Genomic DNA, 19,392 nt, shown 5'->3' on the forward strand with positions numbered 1-19,392 from the left:
TGACCCTTTGTTGGAACATATGAAGCAGGACGTTAGTCTAATTTCTAACTTACCCCTTCTTTTCACTGGTTGTATAAGATGAATATTTTGTCAACATTTTTATACTTATTTCAGTGCATTCCATTGTTTATCCCGAAGGTTTTTTTTGTTGCAACAGAACAATTAATTTCTTCCTTTAATTGGAATAAGAAAACTTCCAGAATTCATAAAGTTTTTCCACAAAAGCCCAAGCATTTAGGTGGTTTGGCACTGCCAAATTTTCAGTTTTATTATTGGTCTGTTAATATCCATAATATTTCATTTTGGCTTAATTGGATCTGGCTAGCTTAGCATAGCTGTAGTCAGAGGCGGCCTCCTACCAAGCCACATCTTTGTTGCGCTCCTCCATTCCTTTCTCAACCAGTCACTTTTCTTCAAACCATATTGTTAAACAGTCACTTCAGATTTGGACCCAGCTCAGAACACACTTTGGGCTACAATCTCTCCCTTTATGCAGCCTTACTGATGTAAATCATCAGACTCCCTACAGTGCAGAAGAGGCCATTCAGCCCATCGATTCTGCACCGACTCTCTGACAGGGAATATTACCGAGGACCTCTCTCTGTCCTTTCCCCATAACCCCACACATTTACCATAGCTAATCCACCTAACCTGCACATCTTTGGCGTGTGGGAGGAAACTGGAGCTCCCAGAGGAAACCCACGCAGACACAGGGAGAAGGTGCAAACTCCACGCAGACAGTCACCCAAGGCTAGAATTGAACCCGGGTCCCTGGAGCTGTGAGCAGATGTGCTAAGCACTGTGCCACCCCTGATTTCCATTTTAATTAGGAGATTCTGCCTTTCAGGTATGGCACGAGGGAGGTGTCAAAACAACAGCACTGATGGGCTACAATCTACATAAACTTAGCAACTGAATTGCAATGGTAACTGTATGCTTAATATTTCAAAAGAATATTGGTCTTTTCTGTGGTGGTATAAAAATAACTAGGTGAATTGCGTCACTGAGGAACTATAGCGACCCTTTTTCAGTCCAAACAGAGCCACTATGCTTAACCCTTAAAGTTCTAGTTATAAAATTGGTTATGCTTCCTGCAAGAAGTCCTTTTATTCAGTAAGGCTTCAATTACATTCTCTCTTACATCATAACCAGGAGTTGCAAAATATGAATAGAATCAAAATTAGCAGTAATGTAGGCAAGTATATGGAAAATGAGGCTCAAGTTTCTACTAATACTCAATTGCAGAGAACTTGTTAGTAATTTAGTTCCCAAGATTTAATGGGCTTCATCTTCAGCTGTTTCTAGGTAAGGGTGTTTTCACGGTTCTAAGTTGCTTATTTGTGTTCTTGTACATTTTATGATAGAAGCAGTTAACTTTAAAGCAGTTAAACCTTCCAACTGTGGATGTACTTGCACAGAATCCTCATAGCCGGGCAGTAGTCACAGCCTAAGCTTACTCCCACCTCAGCCCGAGTCCACCCTGAAGGCTAAAGCCCTGGTCAGTTGATTGGGAGGAGAATTTTTGTTTGCACCCTTCCACAGGGTCCACCTATAGTCACACTAGGCATTGTCTCCAAACTGCCAGTAGCAGGAATTGATCTCCTTCTCGGAAACGGTTTGGCTGGCAGTAAAGTGTTAGCCAGCGAAACAGGCCAATTGGCAAGAGTGCAGAAGGCTGGGGAATGTTTTGAGGCCCAGAGGGCGAAATAAAACCTATAGCCAGTTAGCGGGAGCTGCTTGAATGGAATATGGCCAAAGCTGTGCCAGTAGAGTTAAAAGTGGTCCAGGTAGGGACATTGGATTGGACTCTCAGAATATCTTGGAATTAAACAGGGGACCAAAGTACCAGATCAGACAAAGAGATAGCGAAGGAGATCCCCACATAGTCGAAGAGCCAGAAGAAAGGCAAATTATTAAACCAGGAAAGACCAGTTATGCAATTTTTGGAAGTATGGTTGGAAGAAACGTTTTTTGGAATTGAAATAGGGACAAAGAGAGTGCCCAAACTGAAGAGCAAATAGGGACTGAGATGCCACCCCTGTTAAAACATCACAAGAGAATATGTAGCCAGAGCTGCACCTCCACTTGAGGGCTATGGTGTTCCAGGAAACAGGGAAAAAGTTAGGAGAGCGCCCACTCTCAGTCCAAAGGCATGAGCTAAGAAGCCATTGGCTGGTCTAGCCAGCAGCTTCATGGCAAATTTAAGTGGGAACCAGGATTGTTCCCAAACCGACTCAGAAATAGTATGAAATAGACCACATCCACTGATTCACCCTTATCTAAAAGGTAAAGTCGCCATAGTCCCAGATGACCAACACCTTGAGCGGGAGAGCTGAATGATTTAACCCGAGGATCACCACACCTTAGGCAAGGGGCGTGATTGAGAAGGCGGGGCCTTCATGAATAACCTCCGCCGGTACAGGAATTGAACCTGTGCTGTTGGCATCGCTCTGCATCACAAACCACTTGTCCAGCCAACTGAGCAAAACCAACACTTATCTATTCTACTGGTTACATTCTAAAAAAACTCCAGTTAGTTTGTCAAACATGATTTTCGTTTATAAATCCATGTTGACTTTGTTAATCACATTGATATTTTCTAAGTGTCCTGTTATCACATCTTTTATAATAGACTCTAGCATTTTCTGTACTGTTGATATTAGGCTAACCGGTCGGTAATTCCCCATTTTCTCCCTCCCTCCTTGTTTAAATAGTGGGGTTACGTTTTCCACCCTCCATTCTGCTGGGACTGTTCCAGAAGCTACAGAATTTTAGAAGATAACAACTAACGCATCCATTATTTCCATGGCCACCTCCTTTAGAACACTGGAGTATAGATGATCAGACGGCTGAGGTCTCATTAATTTTTCTAGAAATAACAATTTCCTTCAATTCCTCCTTCTCACTCGACCCTCCATGAAAACAGAATTAAAGTAATTGTTTCATTGCTCTGCCATTTCCTTGTTCTCTATATAAATTCTCCTGTTTCAAACTATAAGAGACTTATATTTGTCTTCACTCATCTTTTTACGTGCTTACAAAAGCTTCAACGGTCTGTTTTTATGCTCCTTGCAAGTTTACTCTCATAGTCAATTTTGCCCCTCTTAATCAATCTCTCTGTCCTTTGATGAGTTCTAAACTGTTCCCAATCCTTAGGCTTGATACTTTTTCTCGCAACTTGACATGACTCCTCTTTGGATCTAATACTATCCTTAATAGGGCAGCAAAGTAGCACCGTGGTTAGCACTGCTGCTTCACAGTGCCAGGGCCCTGGCCTCGATTCCTGGCTTGGGTCACTGTCGGTGTGGAGTTTGCATGTTCTCCCTGTGTCTGAGTGGGTTTCCTCCGGATGCTCCAGTTTCTTCCCACATTCTGAAAGATGTGCTGGTAAGGTGCATTGACCCAAAAAAGGCACCGGATTGTGGTGACTAGAGGAATTTCACAGTAACTTCATTACTGTGTTACTGTAAGCCTTACTTGTGACAAATAAATAAACTTATAATTTTGTAAGCCATGGTTGGACTATTGTGCCTTTTTGCCAGATGTCTAACTATTATAATGCATACATTTGTTCCTTAAAAGTTAATCATTGCCTATCCACCATCATGCCTTTTAATGAAGTTCCCCAATCTATCTTGGCCAACTCACACCTCTTGCTTCTGTAATTACCTTTGTTTAGACTTAGGACCAGTTTCAGATTAGACTCCCTCACTTTCCGAAAGAAGAATTCTATCATGTTATAGTCCCTGTCCCTGAAGGACCCCGCACAACAGGATTACTAATTAACCCCTTCTCATTACATCATAACAAATCTAGGATAGCATATTCTCCAGTTGGTTCCTCAACATACTGGTCTAAAAAATTCTCGTACACACACCAGGAATTCATCTGCAGTATCTGCAGCCGCAGTATTATTGATAATTCGGTTTGCCCAATCTATATGTAGATTAAAGTCACCCATGATTAAAAGTTTTAAAGTCAGGCAGGATATCCCAATCTCTTATTGTGTGAACATTTTTAACTTTAAGTTTTTACGTGTATTTATTAGCATCACAAATAGGCTTACATTAACACGGCAATGAAGTTGCTGTGAAAATCCCCTAGTCGCCACACTCTGGCGGCTGTTTGGGTGCACTGAGGGAGAATTTAGCATGGCCAATACACCTAACCAGCACGCCTTTCGGACTGTGGGAGGAAACCCGAGCACCCAGAGGAAACCCATGCAGACATGGGGAGAACGTGTAGACTCCAAGCCGGGAATCGAACCCGGGTCCCTGGCTCTGTGAGGCAGGAGTGCTAACCACTGTAGCACCCTATGATTACTGTGGCATCCTTGTTAAATGCATTTCTAATTTCCCGTTTAATGCCATCCCTTACCTTACCACTACTGTTTGGAGGCCTATAGACAATTTGCCACTAATATTACCCCTCCTTGCTGTTTCTTAGCTCCATCCAGGCTGATTTTCAATTTACATTTTCTGAGTCAATATCCTTTCTCACTATTGTACTGATTTCATCCTTAATTAACAACGCCATCCACCTCCTTTCCCTTTTTGTCTGTCCTCCCTAAATATCGAATACCATTGGAAATTTAGTTCCCATCCTCAGTCACCCTGCAGCCAAGACGCCATAGAAACATAGAAAAACTACAGCACAAAGAGGCTCTTCGGCCCACAAGTTGTGCCGAACACATCCCTACCTTCTAGACCTATCGATAACCCTCCATCCTATTAAGCTCCATGTACTCATCCAGGAGTCTCTTAAAAGACCCTATTGAGTTCGCCTCCACCACCACTGACGGCAGCCGATTCCACTCACCCACCACCCTCTGTGAAAAACTTACCCCTAACATCTCCCCTGTACTTACCCCCCAGCACCTTAAACCTGTGTCCTCTCGTAGCAGACATTTCCACCCTGGGAAAAAGCCTCTGTGAGTCCACCGGATCTATGCCTCTCAACATCCTTTACACCTCTATTAGGTCTCCTCTCATCCTTCGTCACTCCATAATAGCAATCATTTCTTACCTGTATATACCAATTTGCACTGTTAATTCATCTATCTTATTATGAATGCTCTGGGCATTCAGATACAGTACCTTTAGAATAATCTTAACATTTTTACACATGGTTTTTTTTTTGAATTTTGGTCCAATTTATTGCTCGCCCTTGATTCCTCTGACTTACACTTTTGCCTTCTACTTTTCTGTCTTGTCTCCCCAACCCCGCTCACGTTCTCATTCCCCTGCTATTCTAGTTAAAACCCTCCACAATGCACAAGAACACACCCTTAAGAGGATACTGGTCTCGGTCCTGCTGGGGTGCAAACTCTGCGGCTTCTACTGGTCCCACCGTTTTCAGCAGCTGGACCATTACTCACCCACAGTGTGCTAATCACCCTGTAATACCGCCAGCTCCTTCAGAGAACACTGAGCCCGGGGCTGGACAGGCAGAGTTCTGAAACTGATGACTTTGCCTATGCCTGATCTCCAACAGAGGAAATTTCAGAACTGACAAGACTTCCCATTAAGGCAGATTTGAATTTTTCCAGCTTACTTAATCATTCGAAATCTCAGGACAGGACAAAGTCCTTGCTGATGCAATAACCCAAATTTAAACCCCAACAAAATGCAACAAAGGTCTGACATTGTCCCTGCTGGCTATGTGGTCTGACGTATTAGTGCAAACGACAGAATTAATGCATAGTTCTTTACTTCCTGTTCTTCTTTCATAAGACCACATAGAAAGAAGTAGAATCCATTTATTTTCTGGGACTATGAGGACTCTGAGGGACTAAGACTTCACACTGTATATTTTATAAAATAAATATACAGGTGCTCATTGCTATTTCTAAAAGTTTGAAACTGAACAAGACCTTTAAAATGGCTGGACCTAAATCAGTCTGTGACCCTGAACAAAAGAAGCTACTTGGTAGTTTTGGGAAAAGTTAACTTTGCGGAACCACTCCTATGGACTGTACAGCTCAACTTCAAAAGAGAGCTATACAAAGGTCATCTGTATTTAATAAGCCAGGCTGGCCAGAAGGAAATGGATCATCTGATAAGACAAAGGCCCTGCAACATTCTTTTCAATTTATGATGGTTGAGACATTTAGCAGTCTTTGGAATCCAAATATGGATACATATCCTTTATCAAAGACCTGGTGCAGAGATGGGAGTCACATGGCATGGGCTTTGGCTTGTGAAACAAGTAATATTGCCTTGCTGAACTGAAAAGTTGAGTCTTCTGTTTACCACCTAACTAGCAGCCTCAGTCCTAGTGGAATAGCTGGCCTCCATCTACACTGCTTCTGCTGGGAATTCTGTACCATCACTAACAAGACTGATTCAGCTCTACATGCCTATCTAATCATGTGAAGTGAACACCAGCAGAAAAGCCAATTATCCAGTATCGGTTTGTAGCCCACCAACATCCATGAAGAAATATCTCATTGGAGCTTGATTCTGGACTCTGGAACTCAAGTGAATCAATATTTACTTTTCTCTGCACTACAAATCCTTTTTTTCTCTATCCCTCACTTTACTCTGAGCGTGGAGGTGACTTTTGCAATTTGAGTGTGTGCAAATAAACTAATCCTTTGAATTCATCCTATCACAAGTTCACTGTGGGGTTATTAACAGAAAATTGGATCACGCAAAAACCTAGAGGTTGGAAAATAGTCCACTGCTTATAGAGAGGGAAACAAACTAATCCATCTGTTCACGGATGGGTGGTGAGAGGAGAAATTAGTGCTGTTTAAATTAACATTCATTGTATCCGTAACACTATCGAGGTTCATCTTAATCTGCTGGCCATATTCTAACTTCCATCAAATCCTATTTACCCTTTACCCCTGTGCCTGCTGACTTAATTCTGTAACCTCCTTCAGCCCTACAACACTGAGGTCTCTGTAGTGCTTCAATTCTGGCCTACTGTGCATCTGCTATTTCCTTAGCACCATCATGAGTGGCCGTGCCTTGAACTGTTCAGTCCCTAAGCCAATACTTTCCAAATGTTTTCCTGCTGTGACCCCTATTTTAATGATTCATGCTTGGTGCAACCCCAGAGAGAAAATTTGGAGGATGGAATTGCCGAATGGGGTGGGGGTAGGAAGAGGTATTGAGCTGGGGGGCTGGGGTAGAAAGGTTGCTGACAGCAGGGGTACACACATTTTGTAGGCTCTGCTGGTGACAACAATCGGTCCTCAGAGGTCCTTTCATCAGATCATCAGCTAAAGATAATTGCATGCATTTAAAGGGCCCTCGCAGATAATCCCAGGACTATCAAAACTCAGTCTCTGCTCCTCAACTACCTTTGCTGTCTCGGAGCTCGTGACTCTCATTCCTTGTCCTGTAACTCCACTGGGGTCACAACCCAGTGTGGGAATGCCTCCACTAAACTCAAAAATTCCATCCATATAACTTTCCATTGCTTCTTCTTTAAGAAGCTCTTTCGAGATCAATCTTTTAATCGCATAATATTCACAACTGTGGTTTGGTGCCAATTTTTGTCTGACGGCATTTCTGTGAAATGCTTTTCATAGAATCATAGAAACCCTACAGTGCAGAAGGAGGCCATTCGGCCCATCGAGTCTGCACCGACCACAATCCCACCCAGGCCCTACCCCCACATATTTATCCGCTAATCCCTCTAACTACGCATCTCAGGGACAATTTTTTTTAACCTGGCCAATCAACCTAACCCGCACATCTTTGGACTTGGTTAAAAGTGCGATATAAATGTAAATTGTTGTTGATCAAGGATGATAAGTTAATCTCCCTGTTATGCTTCCCACTAACTGTTTTTAAGTTGCTTTGGTGCTGCCAACCCTACATGGGTCTTACAGTTGATGGTCAATACAAAAGTTAAACGGTTCAGGTTTGGTAAGGCAGATGGCCTTTACGACTTGGTGCAAAACACGCCTTCCCAGCCACCAGCCTTGTTGAAGCTGGCATGCTTATATTTGGTGCTATTGTGTGTAACATGAGGTCTGTACACTGGGTGGTGATGGCACTGGAACATTAATCTCATAACAGAAACTTAACTGGACTCGCCACATAAACCTAGTGGCCACAAAAGCAGGTTAGAGGCTGGGAATACTGCAGAGAGTAACTCACCTCCTGACTCCCCAAAGCCTGTCCACCATCTACAAGGCACAAGTCAGGAGTGTGATGGAATACTCCCCACTTGCCTGGATGGGTGCAGCTCCAATAAAACTCAATAAGCTTGACATCATCCAGGACAAAGCAGCCCGCTTGATTGGCACCACATCCACAAACATCCACTCCCTCCACCACTGATGCTCAGTAGAAGCAGTGTGTACTATGTACTGCAGCAATTCACCAAAGATCCTCAGACAGCACCTTCCAAACTCACAACCATTTCCATCTAGAAGGACAAAGGCAGCAGATAAATGGGAACACCACTACCTCCAAGTTCCCCTCCAAGCCACTCACCATCCTGACTTGAAAATATATCGCCATTCCTTCACAGCCGCTGGGTCAAAATCCTGGAATTCTCTCCCTAACGTCATTGTGTGTCAACCTCAGCACATGGACTACAGCAATTCAAGAAGGCAGCTCACCACCACCTTCTCAAGGGCAACTAGGGATGGGCAATAAATGCTGGCCAGCCAGCAACGCCTATGTCCCAATAATGAATTTTTAATAATGGACATTACTGTAAAGGGAGCTCATGTTAAATCCTGCTTGTGGTAATATACCAAAGCTCTTCTCAACTCGTGCAATTGTCATGTTCTTGGGTTTTCTAGACATTTTGTTCAGGATCTGCATCACCTGTAATCATCATGCTCTCAACTACAGTATAGATTGAGCCTGGCTCTGCTAGTAGTGTCTTTTCATCTTTCCTTTATCTACCTTTCTGGTTTTACTATGAAAGCTTAGGTGAATTTATTGCTGCTTTGCATTTCTGCCGTGCCTTTGACAGGGTCAAGTGGCCTATAATTCTCAATAAGTTACCATCATCCAATACTCTTAATAAAACTCCTTAATAAATTCACCCAATAAAAACTGTCTTGTAAGCAAGATACCTCTCAAATCATGCCCTCTGCGCTACGAATGATCAGGAGATTCCCAGAGCCCTGTTCCTTCTTTGCATCAATGTTTCTCCCGCTTAATCAACCTTATTCATTTTGTTGATGGTTTCACTCCAGAATCATCAACGTTTTCTAGATTGCGCACTCATTGTGCTCAGAATAATCATCCTCTTGCTGAAACAAAACATGTTCTTGAAGCTTTTTGTCTGATACTCATAAGGACAACTTGCATGAATACCAAATATAAAGGGAACAACTATTTATACTCATGAGAAGTGAGCACTGATTGGTTAGCAAATAGACTCTGATTGGTAGAGATGTTGCCCTGTAGAATGCGCCAGAAAATTGATGATTAACAGTTAACTACCACGATTTGTTTAAATTCAAACCAGGCAAGTTGTCTCTGAATGGTCAAGGTATTGCCCTGGGAGTGAACCAGAGAATGGCTGTTGCCTATTTTGTTTTGTTGAAAAAGATGCAGTGTGTGTACATGTTCTTTTTGTCTGCAAAGAGCAGGACTCTATTAATATAGATAGCTTCTAGCAAACATACGTGAGCCACACTGTGAGTCCAACTGAAACTTAAATTGGTTTACAGTGCAATTCTTAGCGCACTCAAGATACTTTAGCAAATATTGTCCAATCATGGAATCATGTCTAACATTGGACACTTATTTTCAGTTTTGCAAGCATGGGGTGATTGGGTACAGCCAATACCTTATTGTTTGACATGATCTATCAGTTGTTGGGATGTACGGCCTACATACCTAGCATCACACCACCACTGAAATTCATATTCCATATTACTAATTTGTGGGAAAGGCAGAATGTCTTTTTGGCTTGAAGGCAGCACTCTAATACTGGAGAATACCACTCATGATGTACTGCATAGTAGCAATGCAAAACTAGCTTCACCTGTCATTCAAAGTTTTGAGATACTCTTCCAGGGTAATTGGAGATAGACTTAGCACTTTTTGGGTACTTGGCGGTTAACTGTTAGCTATTAGACCATTGGCGCATTCTCCTTGCAATGCCTCTACCAGAATCCACCTGCCAGTCAATCAGCACTCTCTTCTCATGCAGTATAAATTGCTATTCCCTTTAGATTTAGCATTCTTATAAATTGCCCTGATGAGTACAAGATGAAAAGCTTCGACAACATTTATTTTTCAGCAATATTCAAGTTCTATACTACCAAGAGACATTTACAATTATCTTAAGTTATGCAATGAAAATCTTCTTTCATGCAGGTCCTCAAAAACATCCTTAAAAATGTTTCTCTTGACTTATCTACTGCTACTTTGAAGGAGTTATCTCAATTAGTTCCACTTCTCTGCCCCTTTCCCATAACCTTGCATTTCCCTCCCTTCGAGGAGGTTTATCCAATTCCCTTTTGAAAGTTATTATTGAGTGCAGCCTTTCAGGCAGTGTATTCCATATTGTAACAACTTGCTGTATTAAAAAAAAGTTCTCATCTCAGCTTTGGTTGTTTTGCCAATAATCTTAAAATTGATAGAAATATGAATGATATGATCAATCAACTCCATTATCTGTTTGCAATGTGATTACTAGGATAGTAAAAGGTGAACTAGCTGGGTTTTGGTTTGTTTTTTGTCTAGCAATTCTTATATTTCTGACCTCAGATGGAACTCTCATACTCCTTCCATATCTAAAGTTATCCTCCAGAAGTCCCGTTTCTTTTTTTGGACTAAATGTAGCTTTTATCCACAACAACTCTTAATACCTTATAAAGCCAAATTCACCCAAGACTTAAACATTGCTTCCATATTCAGGTCACATTTGGAAACTTGGGACAGGACAAAAAAAAAATTGGCTATCTGATGGGTGATCACTTTTCAATTCTTTCAATCATCAATTTCCATTGCAACATTTCTTCCCTTCCACACTATTACAGTCAGTGCACACTTCTGTGTCTTCCAGATTTCAAATTCCCATTACTTTGAAATCAAGACACATTGAATCCTTTCCTATTGCATCATTAAATCACTGCTTTTGATTGACTTTTTTCTCTCTTTCACCTCATTTAACCTTGTATGTGTCCTGGCACTATGGTTTTTATCAATATAATTAAACAAACTAGCCTGGACACAGCCAAGTGAACCAACATTTCAATAAGATTGACACAAACATGCGTAAAATAGAAATGACATGTAAAGATAAGGGAAGAAGTTTAACGTTCTCAGTGTAGTTACTGATTTTCATCCTGTATGACTAATTAGATCAAATATATTGAAAATTCTTAGGCCTCAGCTATTTGTTCAGAAACATATACCTTTGTCCAGTAAATGATGACATAAATAAAGGCCCCTTTGAGTTCAATTGTACAATTTTGTCAGAACAAAGTTTGTGCATTGTACTATATTTTCATGATTTAATATTCTCATCATGAAGGTAATAAAAATATGAATGGAATTTTGATCAGTTAACCTACTATTGTAAGGCAAGTTTCTTTATGGTACACTATTGCAGAAATCTTGATATTACTTAGAAACTTGAGAGCCTTTACGTTCCTAATTCCATCAGAATACACAGAAGAGTGTACAGCTTCAAGAATTCACATTAAAGCAGTTTCAAAACCCAAGCACGAACTTGGGTGCCACACAGTTGACAAATCCACACAAACAGCAGGAGATTCACAGCCACTTCAGTTGTCGGTCTAAATATGCAGAATGAAATGCAAGATTAAAAATAAATCTAACAATGCACTCTACCTTTTCTTGGAGAGAAAGATGGTGACTGTTCTTGACAAAAAACATCTTTACCATCATCAAAATATTCAGCTTGGCAAAAGCGGTTCATACTTGTGTTCACGTTATAATACTCGCTCTCGAACTCGTTTCCAGGGTAACTGGAAGGCTGATTCACAATCCAGGTCTGGTCCATGCAAATGTTGCTACTGTGAGGAGCCTGAACATTATAACTGCTATAAATCTGGTTGTCCTCTCTATACATGTAATAATCCATTGGTTGCATGTAGCAATCATTACTGACTGTTAGTTGTGCCTCAGACATCTCTTGCCCGCAATAGTTCATTTTACTTTCCTTAGGTTTCTACAATACAGCACTTTTAATGTAAACTTCATGAAAAATGTCACTACAGGAAAATCTGTAGCAACTTTAAAAATAGCAATTTTACGCAATTCACATGCACAAGTGAACGCATACTGCTCCAAGCGCTAAAATATTATGCGTATATATATAGGTGCTCTCAACGCCCCTCTCCAATAAATAAACAAATGAAGAGGCAGATCAATGACAGCCAAAGGTCTTAATCTCTCATGAGGGCTAATTATTGTGACAGACAGACAGAAAACCACCACCAGAAGCTCAAACCGAAAAAAACCCACTGCCTGGTATACTTTCCCGAGTCAAACTTTTCACAAAACTGCTCCAATCCTCAAAACAAAACTATCAAGATAAAATGACTTTGAATAGATATCAATTTAGACTTTTTTCTTCATTTTGAGTTATTTAAAATGTTGATGAACCATTTTGTTAACATATTAATAAATTTATACAATGCATTAAGTATTTAAAAAAAATAATCCAGCATGTGTTCCTGGCTTGCAATCATCATTTTAATCCGTTATTATTAACAATATTGATTATGCTTTAAAGCATTATTTTTAATACTGCAACCGAGCTCAGAAACTGATAAGAGCATCCTAGGAATCTCAGTTTCCTGCATCGAGCTCATGTTTAATCAACGGACTAAAAACAATATTCTAAATTGACAAAATATATAAACTTGTTGAGTTAGGAGCCAAATTATAAAAATGAATAAAAAGCATACGTGATTGATCACATACACAGACTTGTAAAAATTAATTATCAGCTCTATTGATTATTTTAGAGTATTAGCCTTATGGTAAGTTAAATCACAACGGTGATTAAAATAAGCAGCTCTCAGCAGGCCTTTAGCAGATAAAGTAGTATCTAGTGTATCAAATCAAGAAATAATTAAAATATCTTAGATTTCAAATCAATTAGCAATTTAATATTTAATCAGTTTAAGATCATTGGGTCTACGTGACTATATTTCAGGTGTATAGTTCAGTAAAGGCAATTTTAAAATCTATTTTCTTAATGTACAACTTTGTGTTACACTCAAGTACCTTGGGAAATGTACAAAATTCTATTTAGGCAGCAGGAACTGGTCTTTGGCCCTATCAAGAATTTAGAAGGGTTTGGAACTACAATAGTGTTGAGACACATTACAGGCAAACACTGCAAAAAGTGAGAAGCTCATTGTGTTATTTTGAAACAATCCATGGTTTTGTACAGTCCCGATAAAGATCTACTTCAAAACATTATTTTTAAGTCATTACATAAAGAGACAAGCAATAAGACTTTAAAGCGATCAAGACTTAACATCTGCTGGTTCTTGGGCACTCTGAGGTGAAGGGTGACTAAATCTGCAGGAACCAGGTGATAATACGAGTTTAACTTTTTTTTGAGGTCAAACCTTATGCGACACTTTAATCCAAATGCTGCTCAGTTGAGCATTCATCTGCCAGTTTATTTCTAAAGAAACGAAGCCTAGGAGTTTTTGAAATGAATTGTTTGTTTTGATAAATGCCAAGCAAGGATATTGCTTCCATTAGACTAAAGTTCAAGTATGAACGGTCTTTTAATAAATTGTGAAGTTAAGAGCAATATACATGTCGTACAAAAACAAATTAAGGTGCAACATCAGTGCTCTCAATGAGCCATGGACCTGCCTTTGGACAGAGCAAACATGAATGAATGAATCAGCGCTCTGGGCATTTCTCAATGTTACTTGCATTAAATAAGAATGCAGATTTTAAAATGCATTTTTGATATAATTTTTCACCACCTGCAAGATCCCCTACGCCACTCACCATCCTGACTTGGAAATATATTGCTGCTCCTTTACTGTCGCTGGGTCAAAATCTTGGAATTTCCTCCCTAACAGCACTGTCAGTGTGCCTACACCTCAGGAACTGCAGCGGTTCAAGAAGGCAGTTCACCACTATTTTCTCAAGGTCAACTAGGGGTGGGCAATAAATACTGGCTTAGCCAGCGATCTCCACATCCCAGAAATGAATAAAAAGTATATCTTCCTCCTCAGCATTTTTCATCTGTAGTAAACTTTAAAGGCAAGAGGGAGCCATAACTTCTGTTGCCAATAACTCCAGGAACGATTTCAGATGTTGTAAACCGCAGGGTGCAGTTTCTGCAATCACACGGGTCGTCTGCTCAACTTGTCGTGTCAAATGTGCCCTTTTCCAGTTTCCAAAATATGTTTGGATGATGCCTGCTGCATTTCTGACTGTAAACTGTCTCAGGTGCAGTAACAGCAGAAATGACTTTCCATGGAAGTGCACTTGAATGGCATGAACAGAACACATTCAGCTGTTGGCAGTAGGTTCATGTCGATATACAATTCTGCCGCTACTTCCAATTGCTTGCATCTCGGCATTGAAGTACTGTTTCACTTGGCCATGATGAATATTTGTATGTTCAGTAAGTATCTCATTCTATCTTTACTGAAAAGAAAATCACTACCGCCCTATGCTTTGTTTCGGTGCGGTCTATGTACATTCTGGATCTTCCTAGATCCCTCCATGGCAATGAAGGTTCAGAACCACACTTCTGCCAAATTTATTGTCTAGCCTAATGATCATTTGAGGACTTTTGAGTTCAAAGCTGGTCAGGCACAAATTTCAGACTCAGGACACAAAACAACATGGACTCAGCCTGAGCTGACTTTGTCCTTATCACATGCCGTCCTAAGACACACCCAGTTACCTCACTGTGACATCTTTTGGAATCATTCCGGAGTCCCTGCATTTCTCTCCTGATACATGGTGCCCTTTCTGCCCTGCTGCTTTGCTCCCCCCCAAAAAAGTGTGGTGGTCCCTAATTACTCCCCCAAGAGAACAGAAGGCAAGCTCAGCTAAAGGCTATAAACCCTGCTCTCAGAACTAGTGAATAACTGTGGTCGAAGTACAGGGGGTGATCTTACGACCTTGTTCCGCCCGCAAGGTGGTGCGATCGGGTGAGAGGCGAAAAATAAGAAACGTGCCTGGTTTCTTGCCTCCTCGGATTGTACTGGCCCTGTTTTGCAGGAGAAATTGGCTTCGTGCCCAGAAAGAGCGCAAAGACAATTTGTGACATAATTTAAATGTCATTAGCGAGTCCCGGACGCTATCGTCCTGGCTCACTTGACCTTACCTGCTCGCGAGTCAAGGTTCTCACTGCTGGGAATCACAAATGCTCTCCACCAGCGGGAGACCAGACGTGTTGGCCTCGCTGGGGGGATTTGGAGGTCAATGAAACCCCCAGTGGTCAGGGGCATGGCCGGGCAGTGCCCATTGGGTACTGCCAGCTTGGCAGTGCCCACCTGGAATCCTGGAAGTGCCTACCAAGTACCCTAGCACTGCCCACTGGGCACCATAACTGGGGCCTGAGTGGACCGGACGCAGAGTTGGGGGGAGCTAATATTGAGGGGAGGGGGGGGGGGGGGGGAGGGGATCTCTGCAGGGGTGGCGATCATGGAGGGAACGAGAATCGCATCCTGGCATTTTGTTTTGCCCTAAGTGTCCTGAGTGTCATAAGATTGCGACTTGCAGCTTGTTGAAAAAAAAAGCGCAATTCTCTTGCTCATTCCGCACTTGGAATTTCTTCCGTAAGATCGCACCCAAATTGCTTGTAGCTATATTGGGAGTAAGAGGGCAAGAAAGAGTTACCTGAGGCACCTAAAGGGCTCTGTAGGGCAGACCCAAGTGGCTCCCAGGACATGGCAGCAATATTAAATGTCCATTATGGATGAATCTTCATTTAATAGACTATACTCAATTATCACTAATGCATATACAGTTGACATTAAAACAGCAAATGTCAAACTAGATGAAAATATGATCCTGGAAAGGATTTGCAATTTCAAAACAGATCGTGCCGTTTTTCCTCATTGAATTGATCTAAGGGTGTTCAAATAAATGTAGCTGCGCTAAGTGTGTACTTGCTTACAAATTTATAAATTGTTGAGTTAAGGGGCCGTACACATGACACTTTTCTTGAGGTCCAGATACAGGCTGTGAGCCAGCGTTCTGACGCTTCTCTTCCTTCCCCTTCCTTGACCTCTCTATCTCCATTTCTGGTGATAAACTGTCCACTAGTATCCAGGACAAGACCACCGACTCCCATAACTACAGCTCTTCACACCCCACCAGTCTCCGCATTCAAAGGATCATCCACTGCCATTTCCGACAACTTCAGCATGATGCCACCACTCAACACATCTTCCCCTCACTCCCCTGTCAGCATTCTGCAGGGACCGTGCTCTCTGGGACACCTTGGTCCACTCCTCTATCACACCCAACATCTCACCCCTGCTCATGGCACCTTCCCATGCTATCGTAGAAGGAGCAACATGTGCCCCTTTACCTCCTCCCTGCTCACCATCCCAGGTCCTTTTCAGGTGAAGCAGTGCCTCACATGCACCTCCTTCAATCTGAACTGCACTCCCAATGTGTACTGTGCATCGGAGAGACTAAACATTGACTGGGTGACCGCTTTGCTGAACACCTTCGGTCTATCCGCAAGCAGGACCCAGACCTTCCTATTGCTTGCCACTTCAACACACCACCCTGCTCTCCTGTCCACATGTTCGTCCTTGGCCTTTTGCGATGTTCCAGCGAACCCCAACGTAAACTGGAGGAGCAGCACCTCATCTTCCGTTGGCATGATGTGGAGATGCCGGCGTTGGACTGGGGTGGGCACAGTAAGAAATCTCACAGCATCAGGTTAAAGTCCCAACAGGTTTATTTGGTAGCAGGGGCTTTTGGAGCACAGCTCCTTCATCAGGTGACTCACCTGATGAAGGAGCAGCGCTCTGAAAGCTCGTGCTACCAAATAAACCTGTTGGACTTTAACCTGGTGCTGTGAGACTTCTTACTCTTCCGATTGGACACTTTACAGCCTTCTGGACTGAACATCGAGTTCAACAACTTCAGAGCATGAACTCTCTCCTCCACCTTCATCCCATTTCCATTTATTTTATTTTATTTTGTTTCATCTCACTCATCCATTTTATCATCCTTCTTTCTCACTTCCATTTTTCCACTTCTCCATTCCAGCTCTCCTTATTGCCCCCACACCCCACTCCCTCCCTTAGGGCAACTGCCATAATCCCCAGGCAGTCCTTTAATGATCTGTACATCTGTTCTGCCACACACATTCTGATCACTTAATGGACACTTTTAGCACTTTTCTCGGCCTTTTGTATTCTCATTTACATTCCCTTTGTCCCATTCCAGCCCCCCCCACCCCCACTCTTAATATAAATCTCTGATTATTCTCTTTGCTCTCAGCTCTGATGAAGGGTCATCTAGACTTGAAACGTTGGCTTCACTCCCTCCCCACAGATGCTGTCAGACCTGCTGAGATTTTCTGGTTTTGTTTTCAGATTCCAGCATCCGCAGTATTTTGCTTTTTTCTCATAAATAAGTGCTGGTTCCCACGGATGGGAAGAAGAGGCCACCCTTTTGGATCAAACAGCTGTGGCTGGAAGTGCAGTTCAAACAGTCAATTATCACCCAAGCAATAGGAAGGTGTCAGAACATGTGTCAGAAAAATGTTGGAATCCACAATTAAGAAAATAGCAGCAAGACATTTAGAAAATTATAATAGAGTCAACTTTGTTTGTTGGAAGTGAAATCATGTCTGACAAATTTATTGAAGTTCTACACTAAGATTACTGGCCATCTCAATAATGGTGACTATGAAACTAGCATTGTCGTGAATCCTTCTGCTTCACTAATGCCCTTTAGGAATCTGCCATCCTTATCTGGTGTGACCTACATGTAAATCCAGACCCACAACAATAAGGTTGACTCTTAACTGTCCTCTGAAATGCCAAGCATGCCACTCAGTTAGAGTGACATTTAGGGATGGACAACAAATGCCGACCTTGCCAGTGATGCCCACATTAAAAAAAGTTCAGAAGCACACCCTCGATCAACTCAGATACAAACACTCCCAGATCTGCTTTGGATTCTGCCTCAGCAGAACTCATTTATCTTCTATTTTGTCACACACCCAACTATGCTTCCAGCTTCTCTTTGCTCAAAAGATGTTTAACCCAGTTCTCCTTCTCTTCCCATACTTTCTTTCCAGTTCAACCTCCAGCAGAGGTCCACTCCTCTCCTTCTTGGTTCTGCCTGTGGGCGTAATATTTAATTAGTTCCTACCCGCAAAATATTCCCCTGGCTTTTGTTAGCTCTACTCCCAACGGTGCTGCCATTTAAAAAAAATTATTTCAACACGGTTTGTTTGGTTTTGTCTTGGATGTGATTCTTCGTCCCATGCTGGCCGCACATCTTTCTTTCCTGGCTACACCTATGACTGCAAAAATATTTCCCTGTTCCTGCTGGCCCCAAGAATTGATTCCTTGGTTACTGCCAACTATTCCCTGCTGTGTTTTTGCCTTGAATCTCCTTCAAAAATGTCTGCCTCACCCTACTCCTCTCTTCCTTTTCTTGCTGATCTATGGCCTCATTCTGCCTTTGGCACAGAAAGGAATTCCCTGATCTCCCCTACTGCCCTCCTCATTTCTGGTGCAAAAGATATTTTCCTGGCAGTGACCAGAACATTGGGTATATTAGCAAAAATAATCAATGGCAATAAAGCGTTTTGGGGCATCCCGAGATCATGAAAGGCACCATATAATTGCAAGTTCTTGCTTACTTAATGTTCAATCTTCGAGGATTTTCTTTCAGCAGGGTCAATTTAGCCAATGGCACTTACCAAAACCCACATACAAGGTATATGAACAAACACTGGCCTACTCATAGCGAGCTTCTGCAGTTAAAAGAAGAATCAACTGGCCTGGCAAAAGGAATTTGATGTGGAGATGCCGGCTTTGGACTGGGGTAAGTGCAGTAAGAAGTTTCACAACACCAGGTTAAAGGCCAACAGGTTTATTTGGTAGCACAAGCTTTCGGAGTGTCGCTCCTTCCTCACCTGGTGAAGGAGCGACACTCCGAAAGCTTGCGAGACCAAATAAATCTGTTGGACTTTAACCTGGTGTTGTGAGGCTTCTTAAAAGGAATTTGTACAAGGATTTGACCATTGAGCTGCATTTTGATGAGGTCCAATGTAGGGCATCTAAATTTTTAATGCAGATTAGAAAAATAATTTAAGGCTTCATTTAAGCATCTGTTTTACCTGTACTCATAGCCCCACTGCCAGCGCAGCAGAATTGGGTAGCTCTTATAACATTAACCACTAGATCTGATCCAGTAGATTTTGAAAAAGGATGGTGCACAATTTTATCAACTGGGAACAAACTGCAAT

At 41.9% G+C, this 19,392-nt stretch overlaps 1 protein-coding gene across 7 annotated transcripts in view; it reads right to left on the minus strand.

Moving 5' to 3' along the window:
* thrb (thyroid hormone receptor beta) overlaps window positions 1-19,392 on the minus strand; it is a 221,069-nt gene that overhangs the window by 46,730 nt on the left and 154,947 nt on the right. Inside the window, exon 1 of one of the 7 annotated variants that reach the window (XM_078239255.1) lies at window positions 11,784-12,105. The exons of the other annotated variants lie outside the window; for them this stretch is intronic. Coding sequence (XP_078095381.1) covers window positions 11,784-12,105 — 322 coding nt within the window. Of the gene's footprint in view, window positions 1-11,783; window positions 12,106-19,392 lie in introns of those variants that run through there. 7 annotated transcript variants of the gene reach the window in all.

Source organism: Mustelus asterias, chromosome 2 (assembly GCF_964213995.1).
Source record: "Mustelus asterias chromosome 2, sMusAst1.hap1.1, whole genome shotgun sequence".
In the NCBI taxonomy this organism is placed as follows: Eukaryota; Metazoa; Chordata; class Chondrichthyes; order Carcharhiniformes; family Triakidae; genus Mustelus; species Mustelus asterias.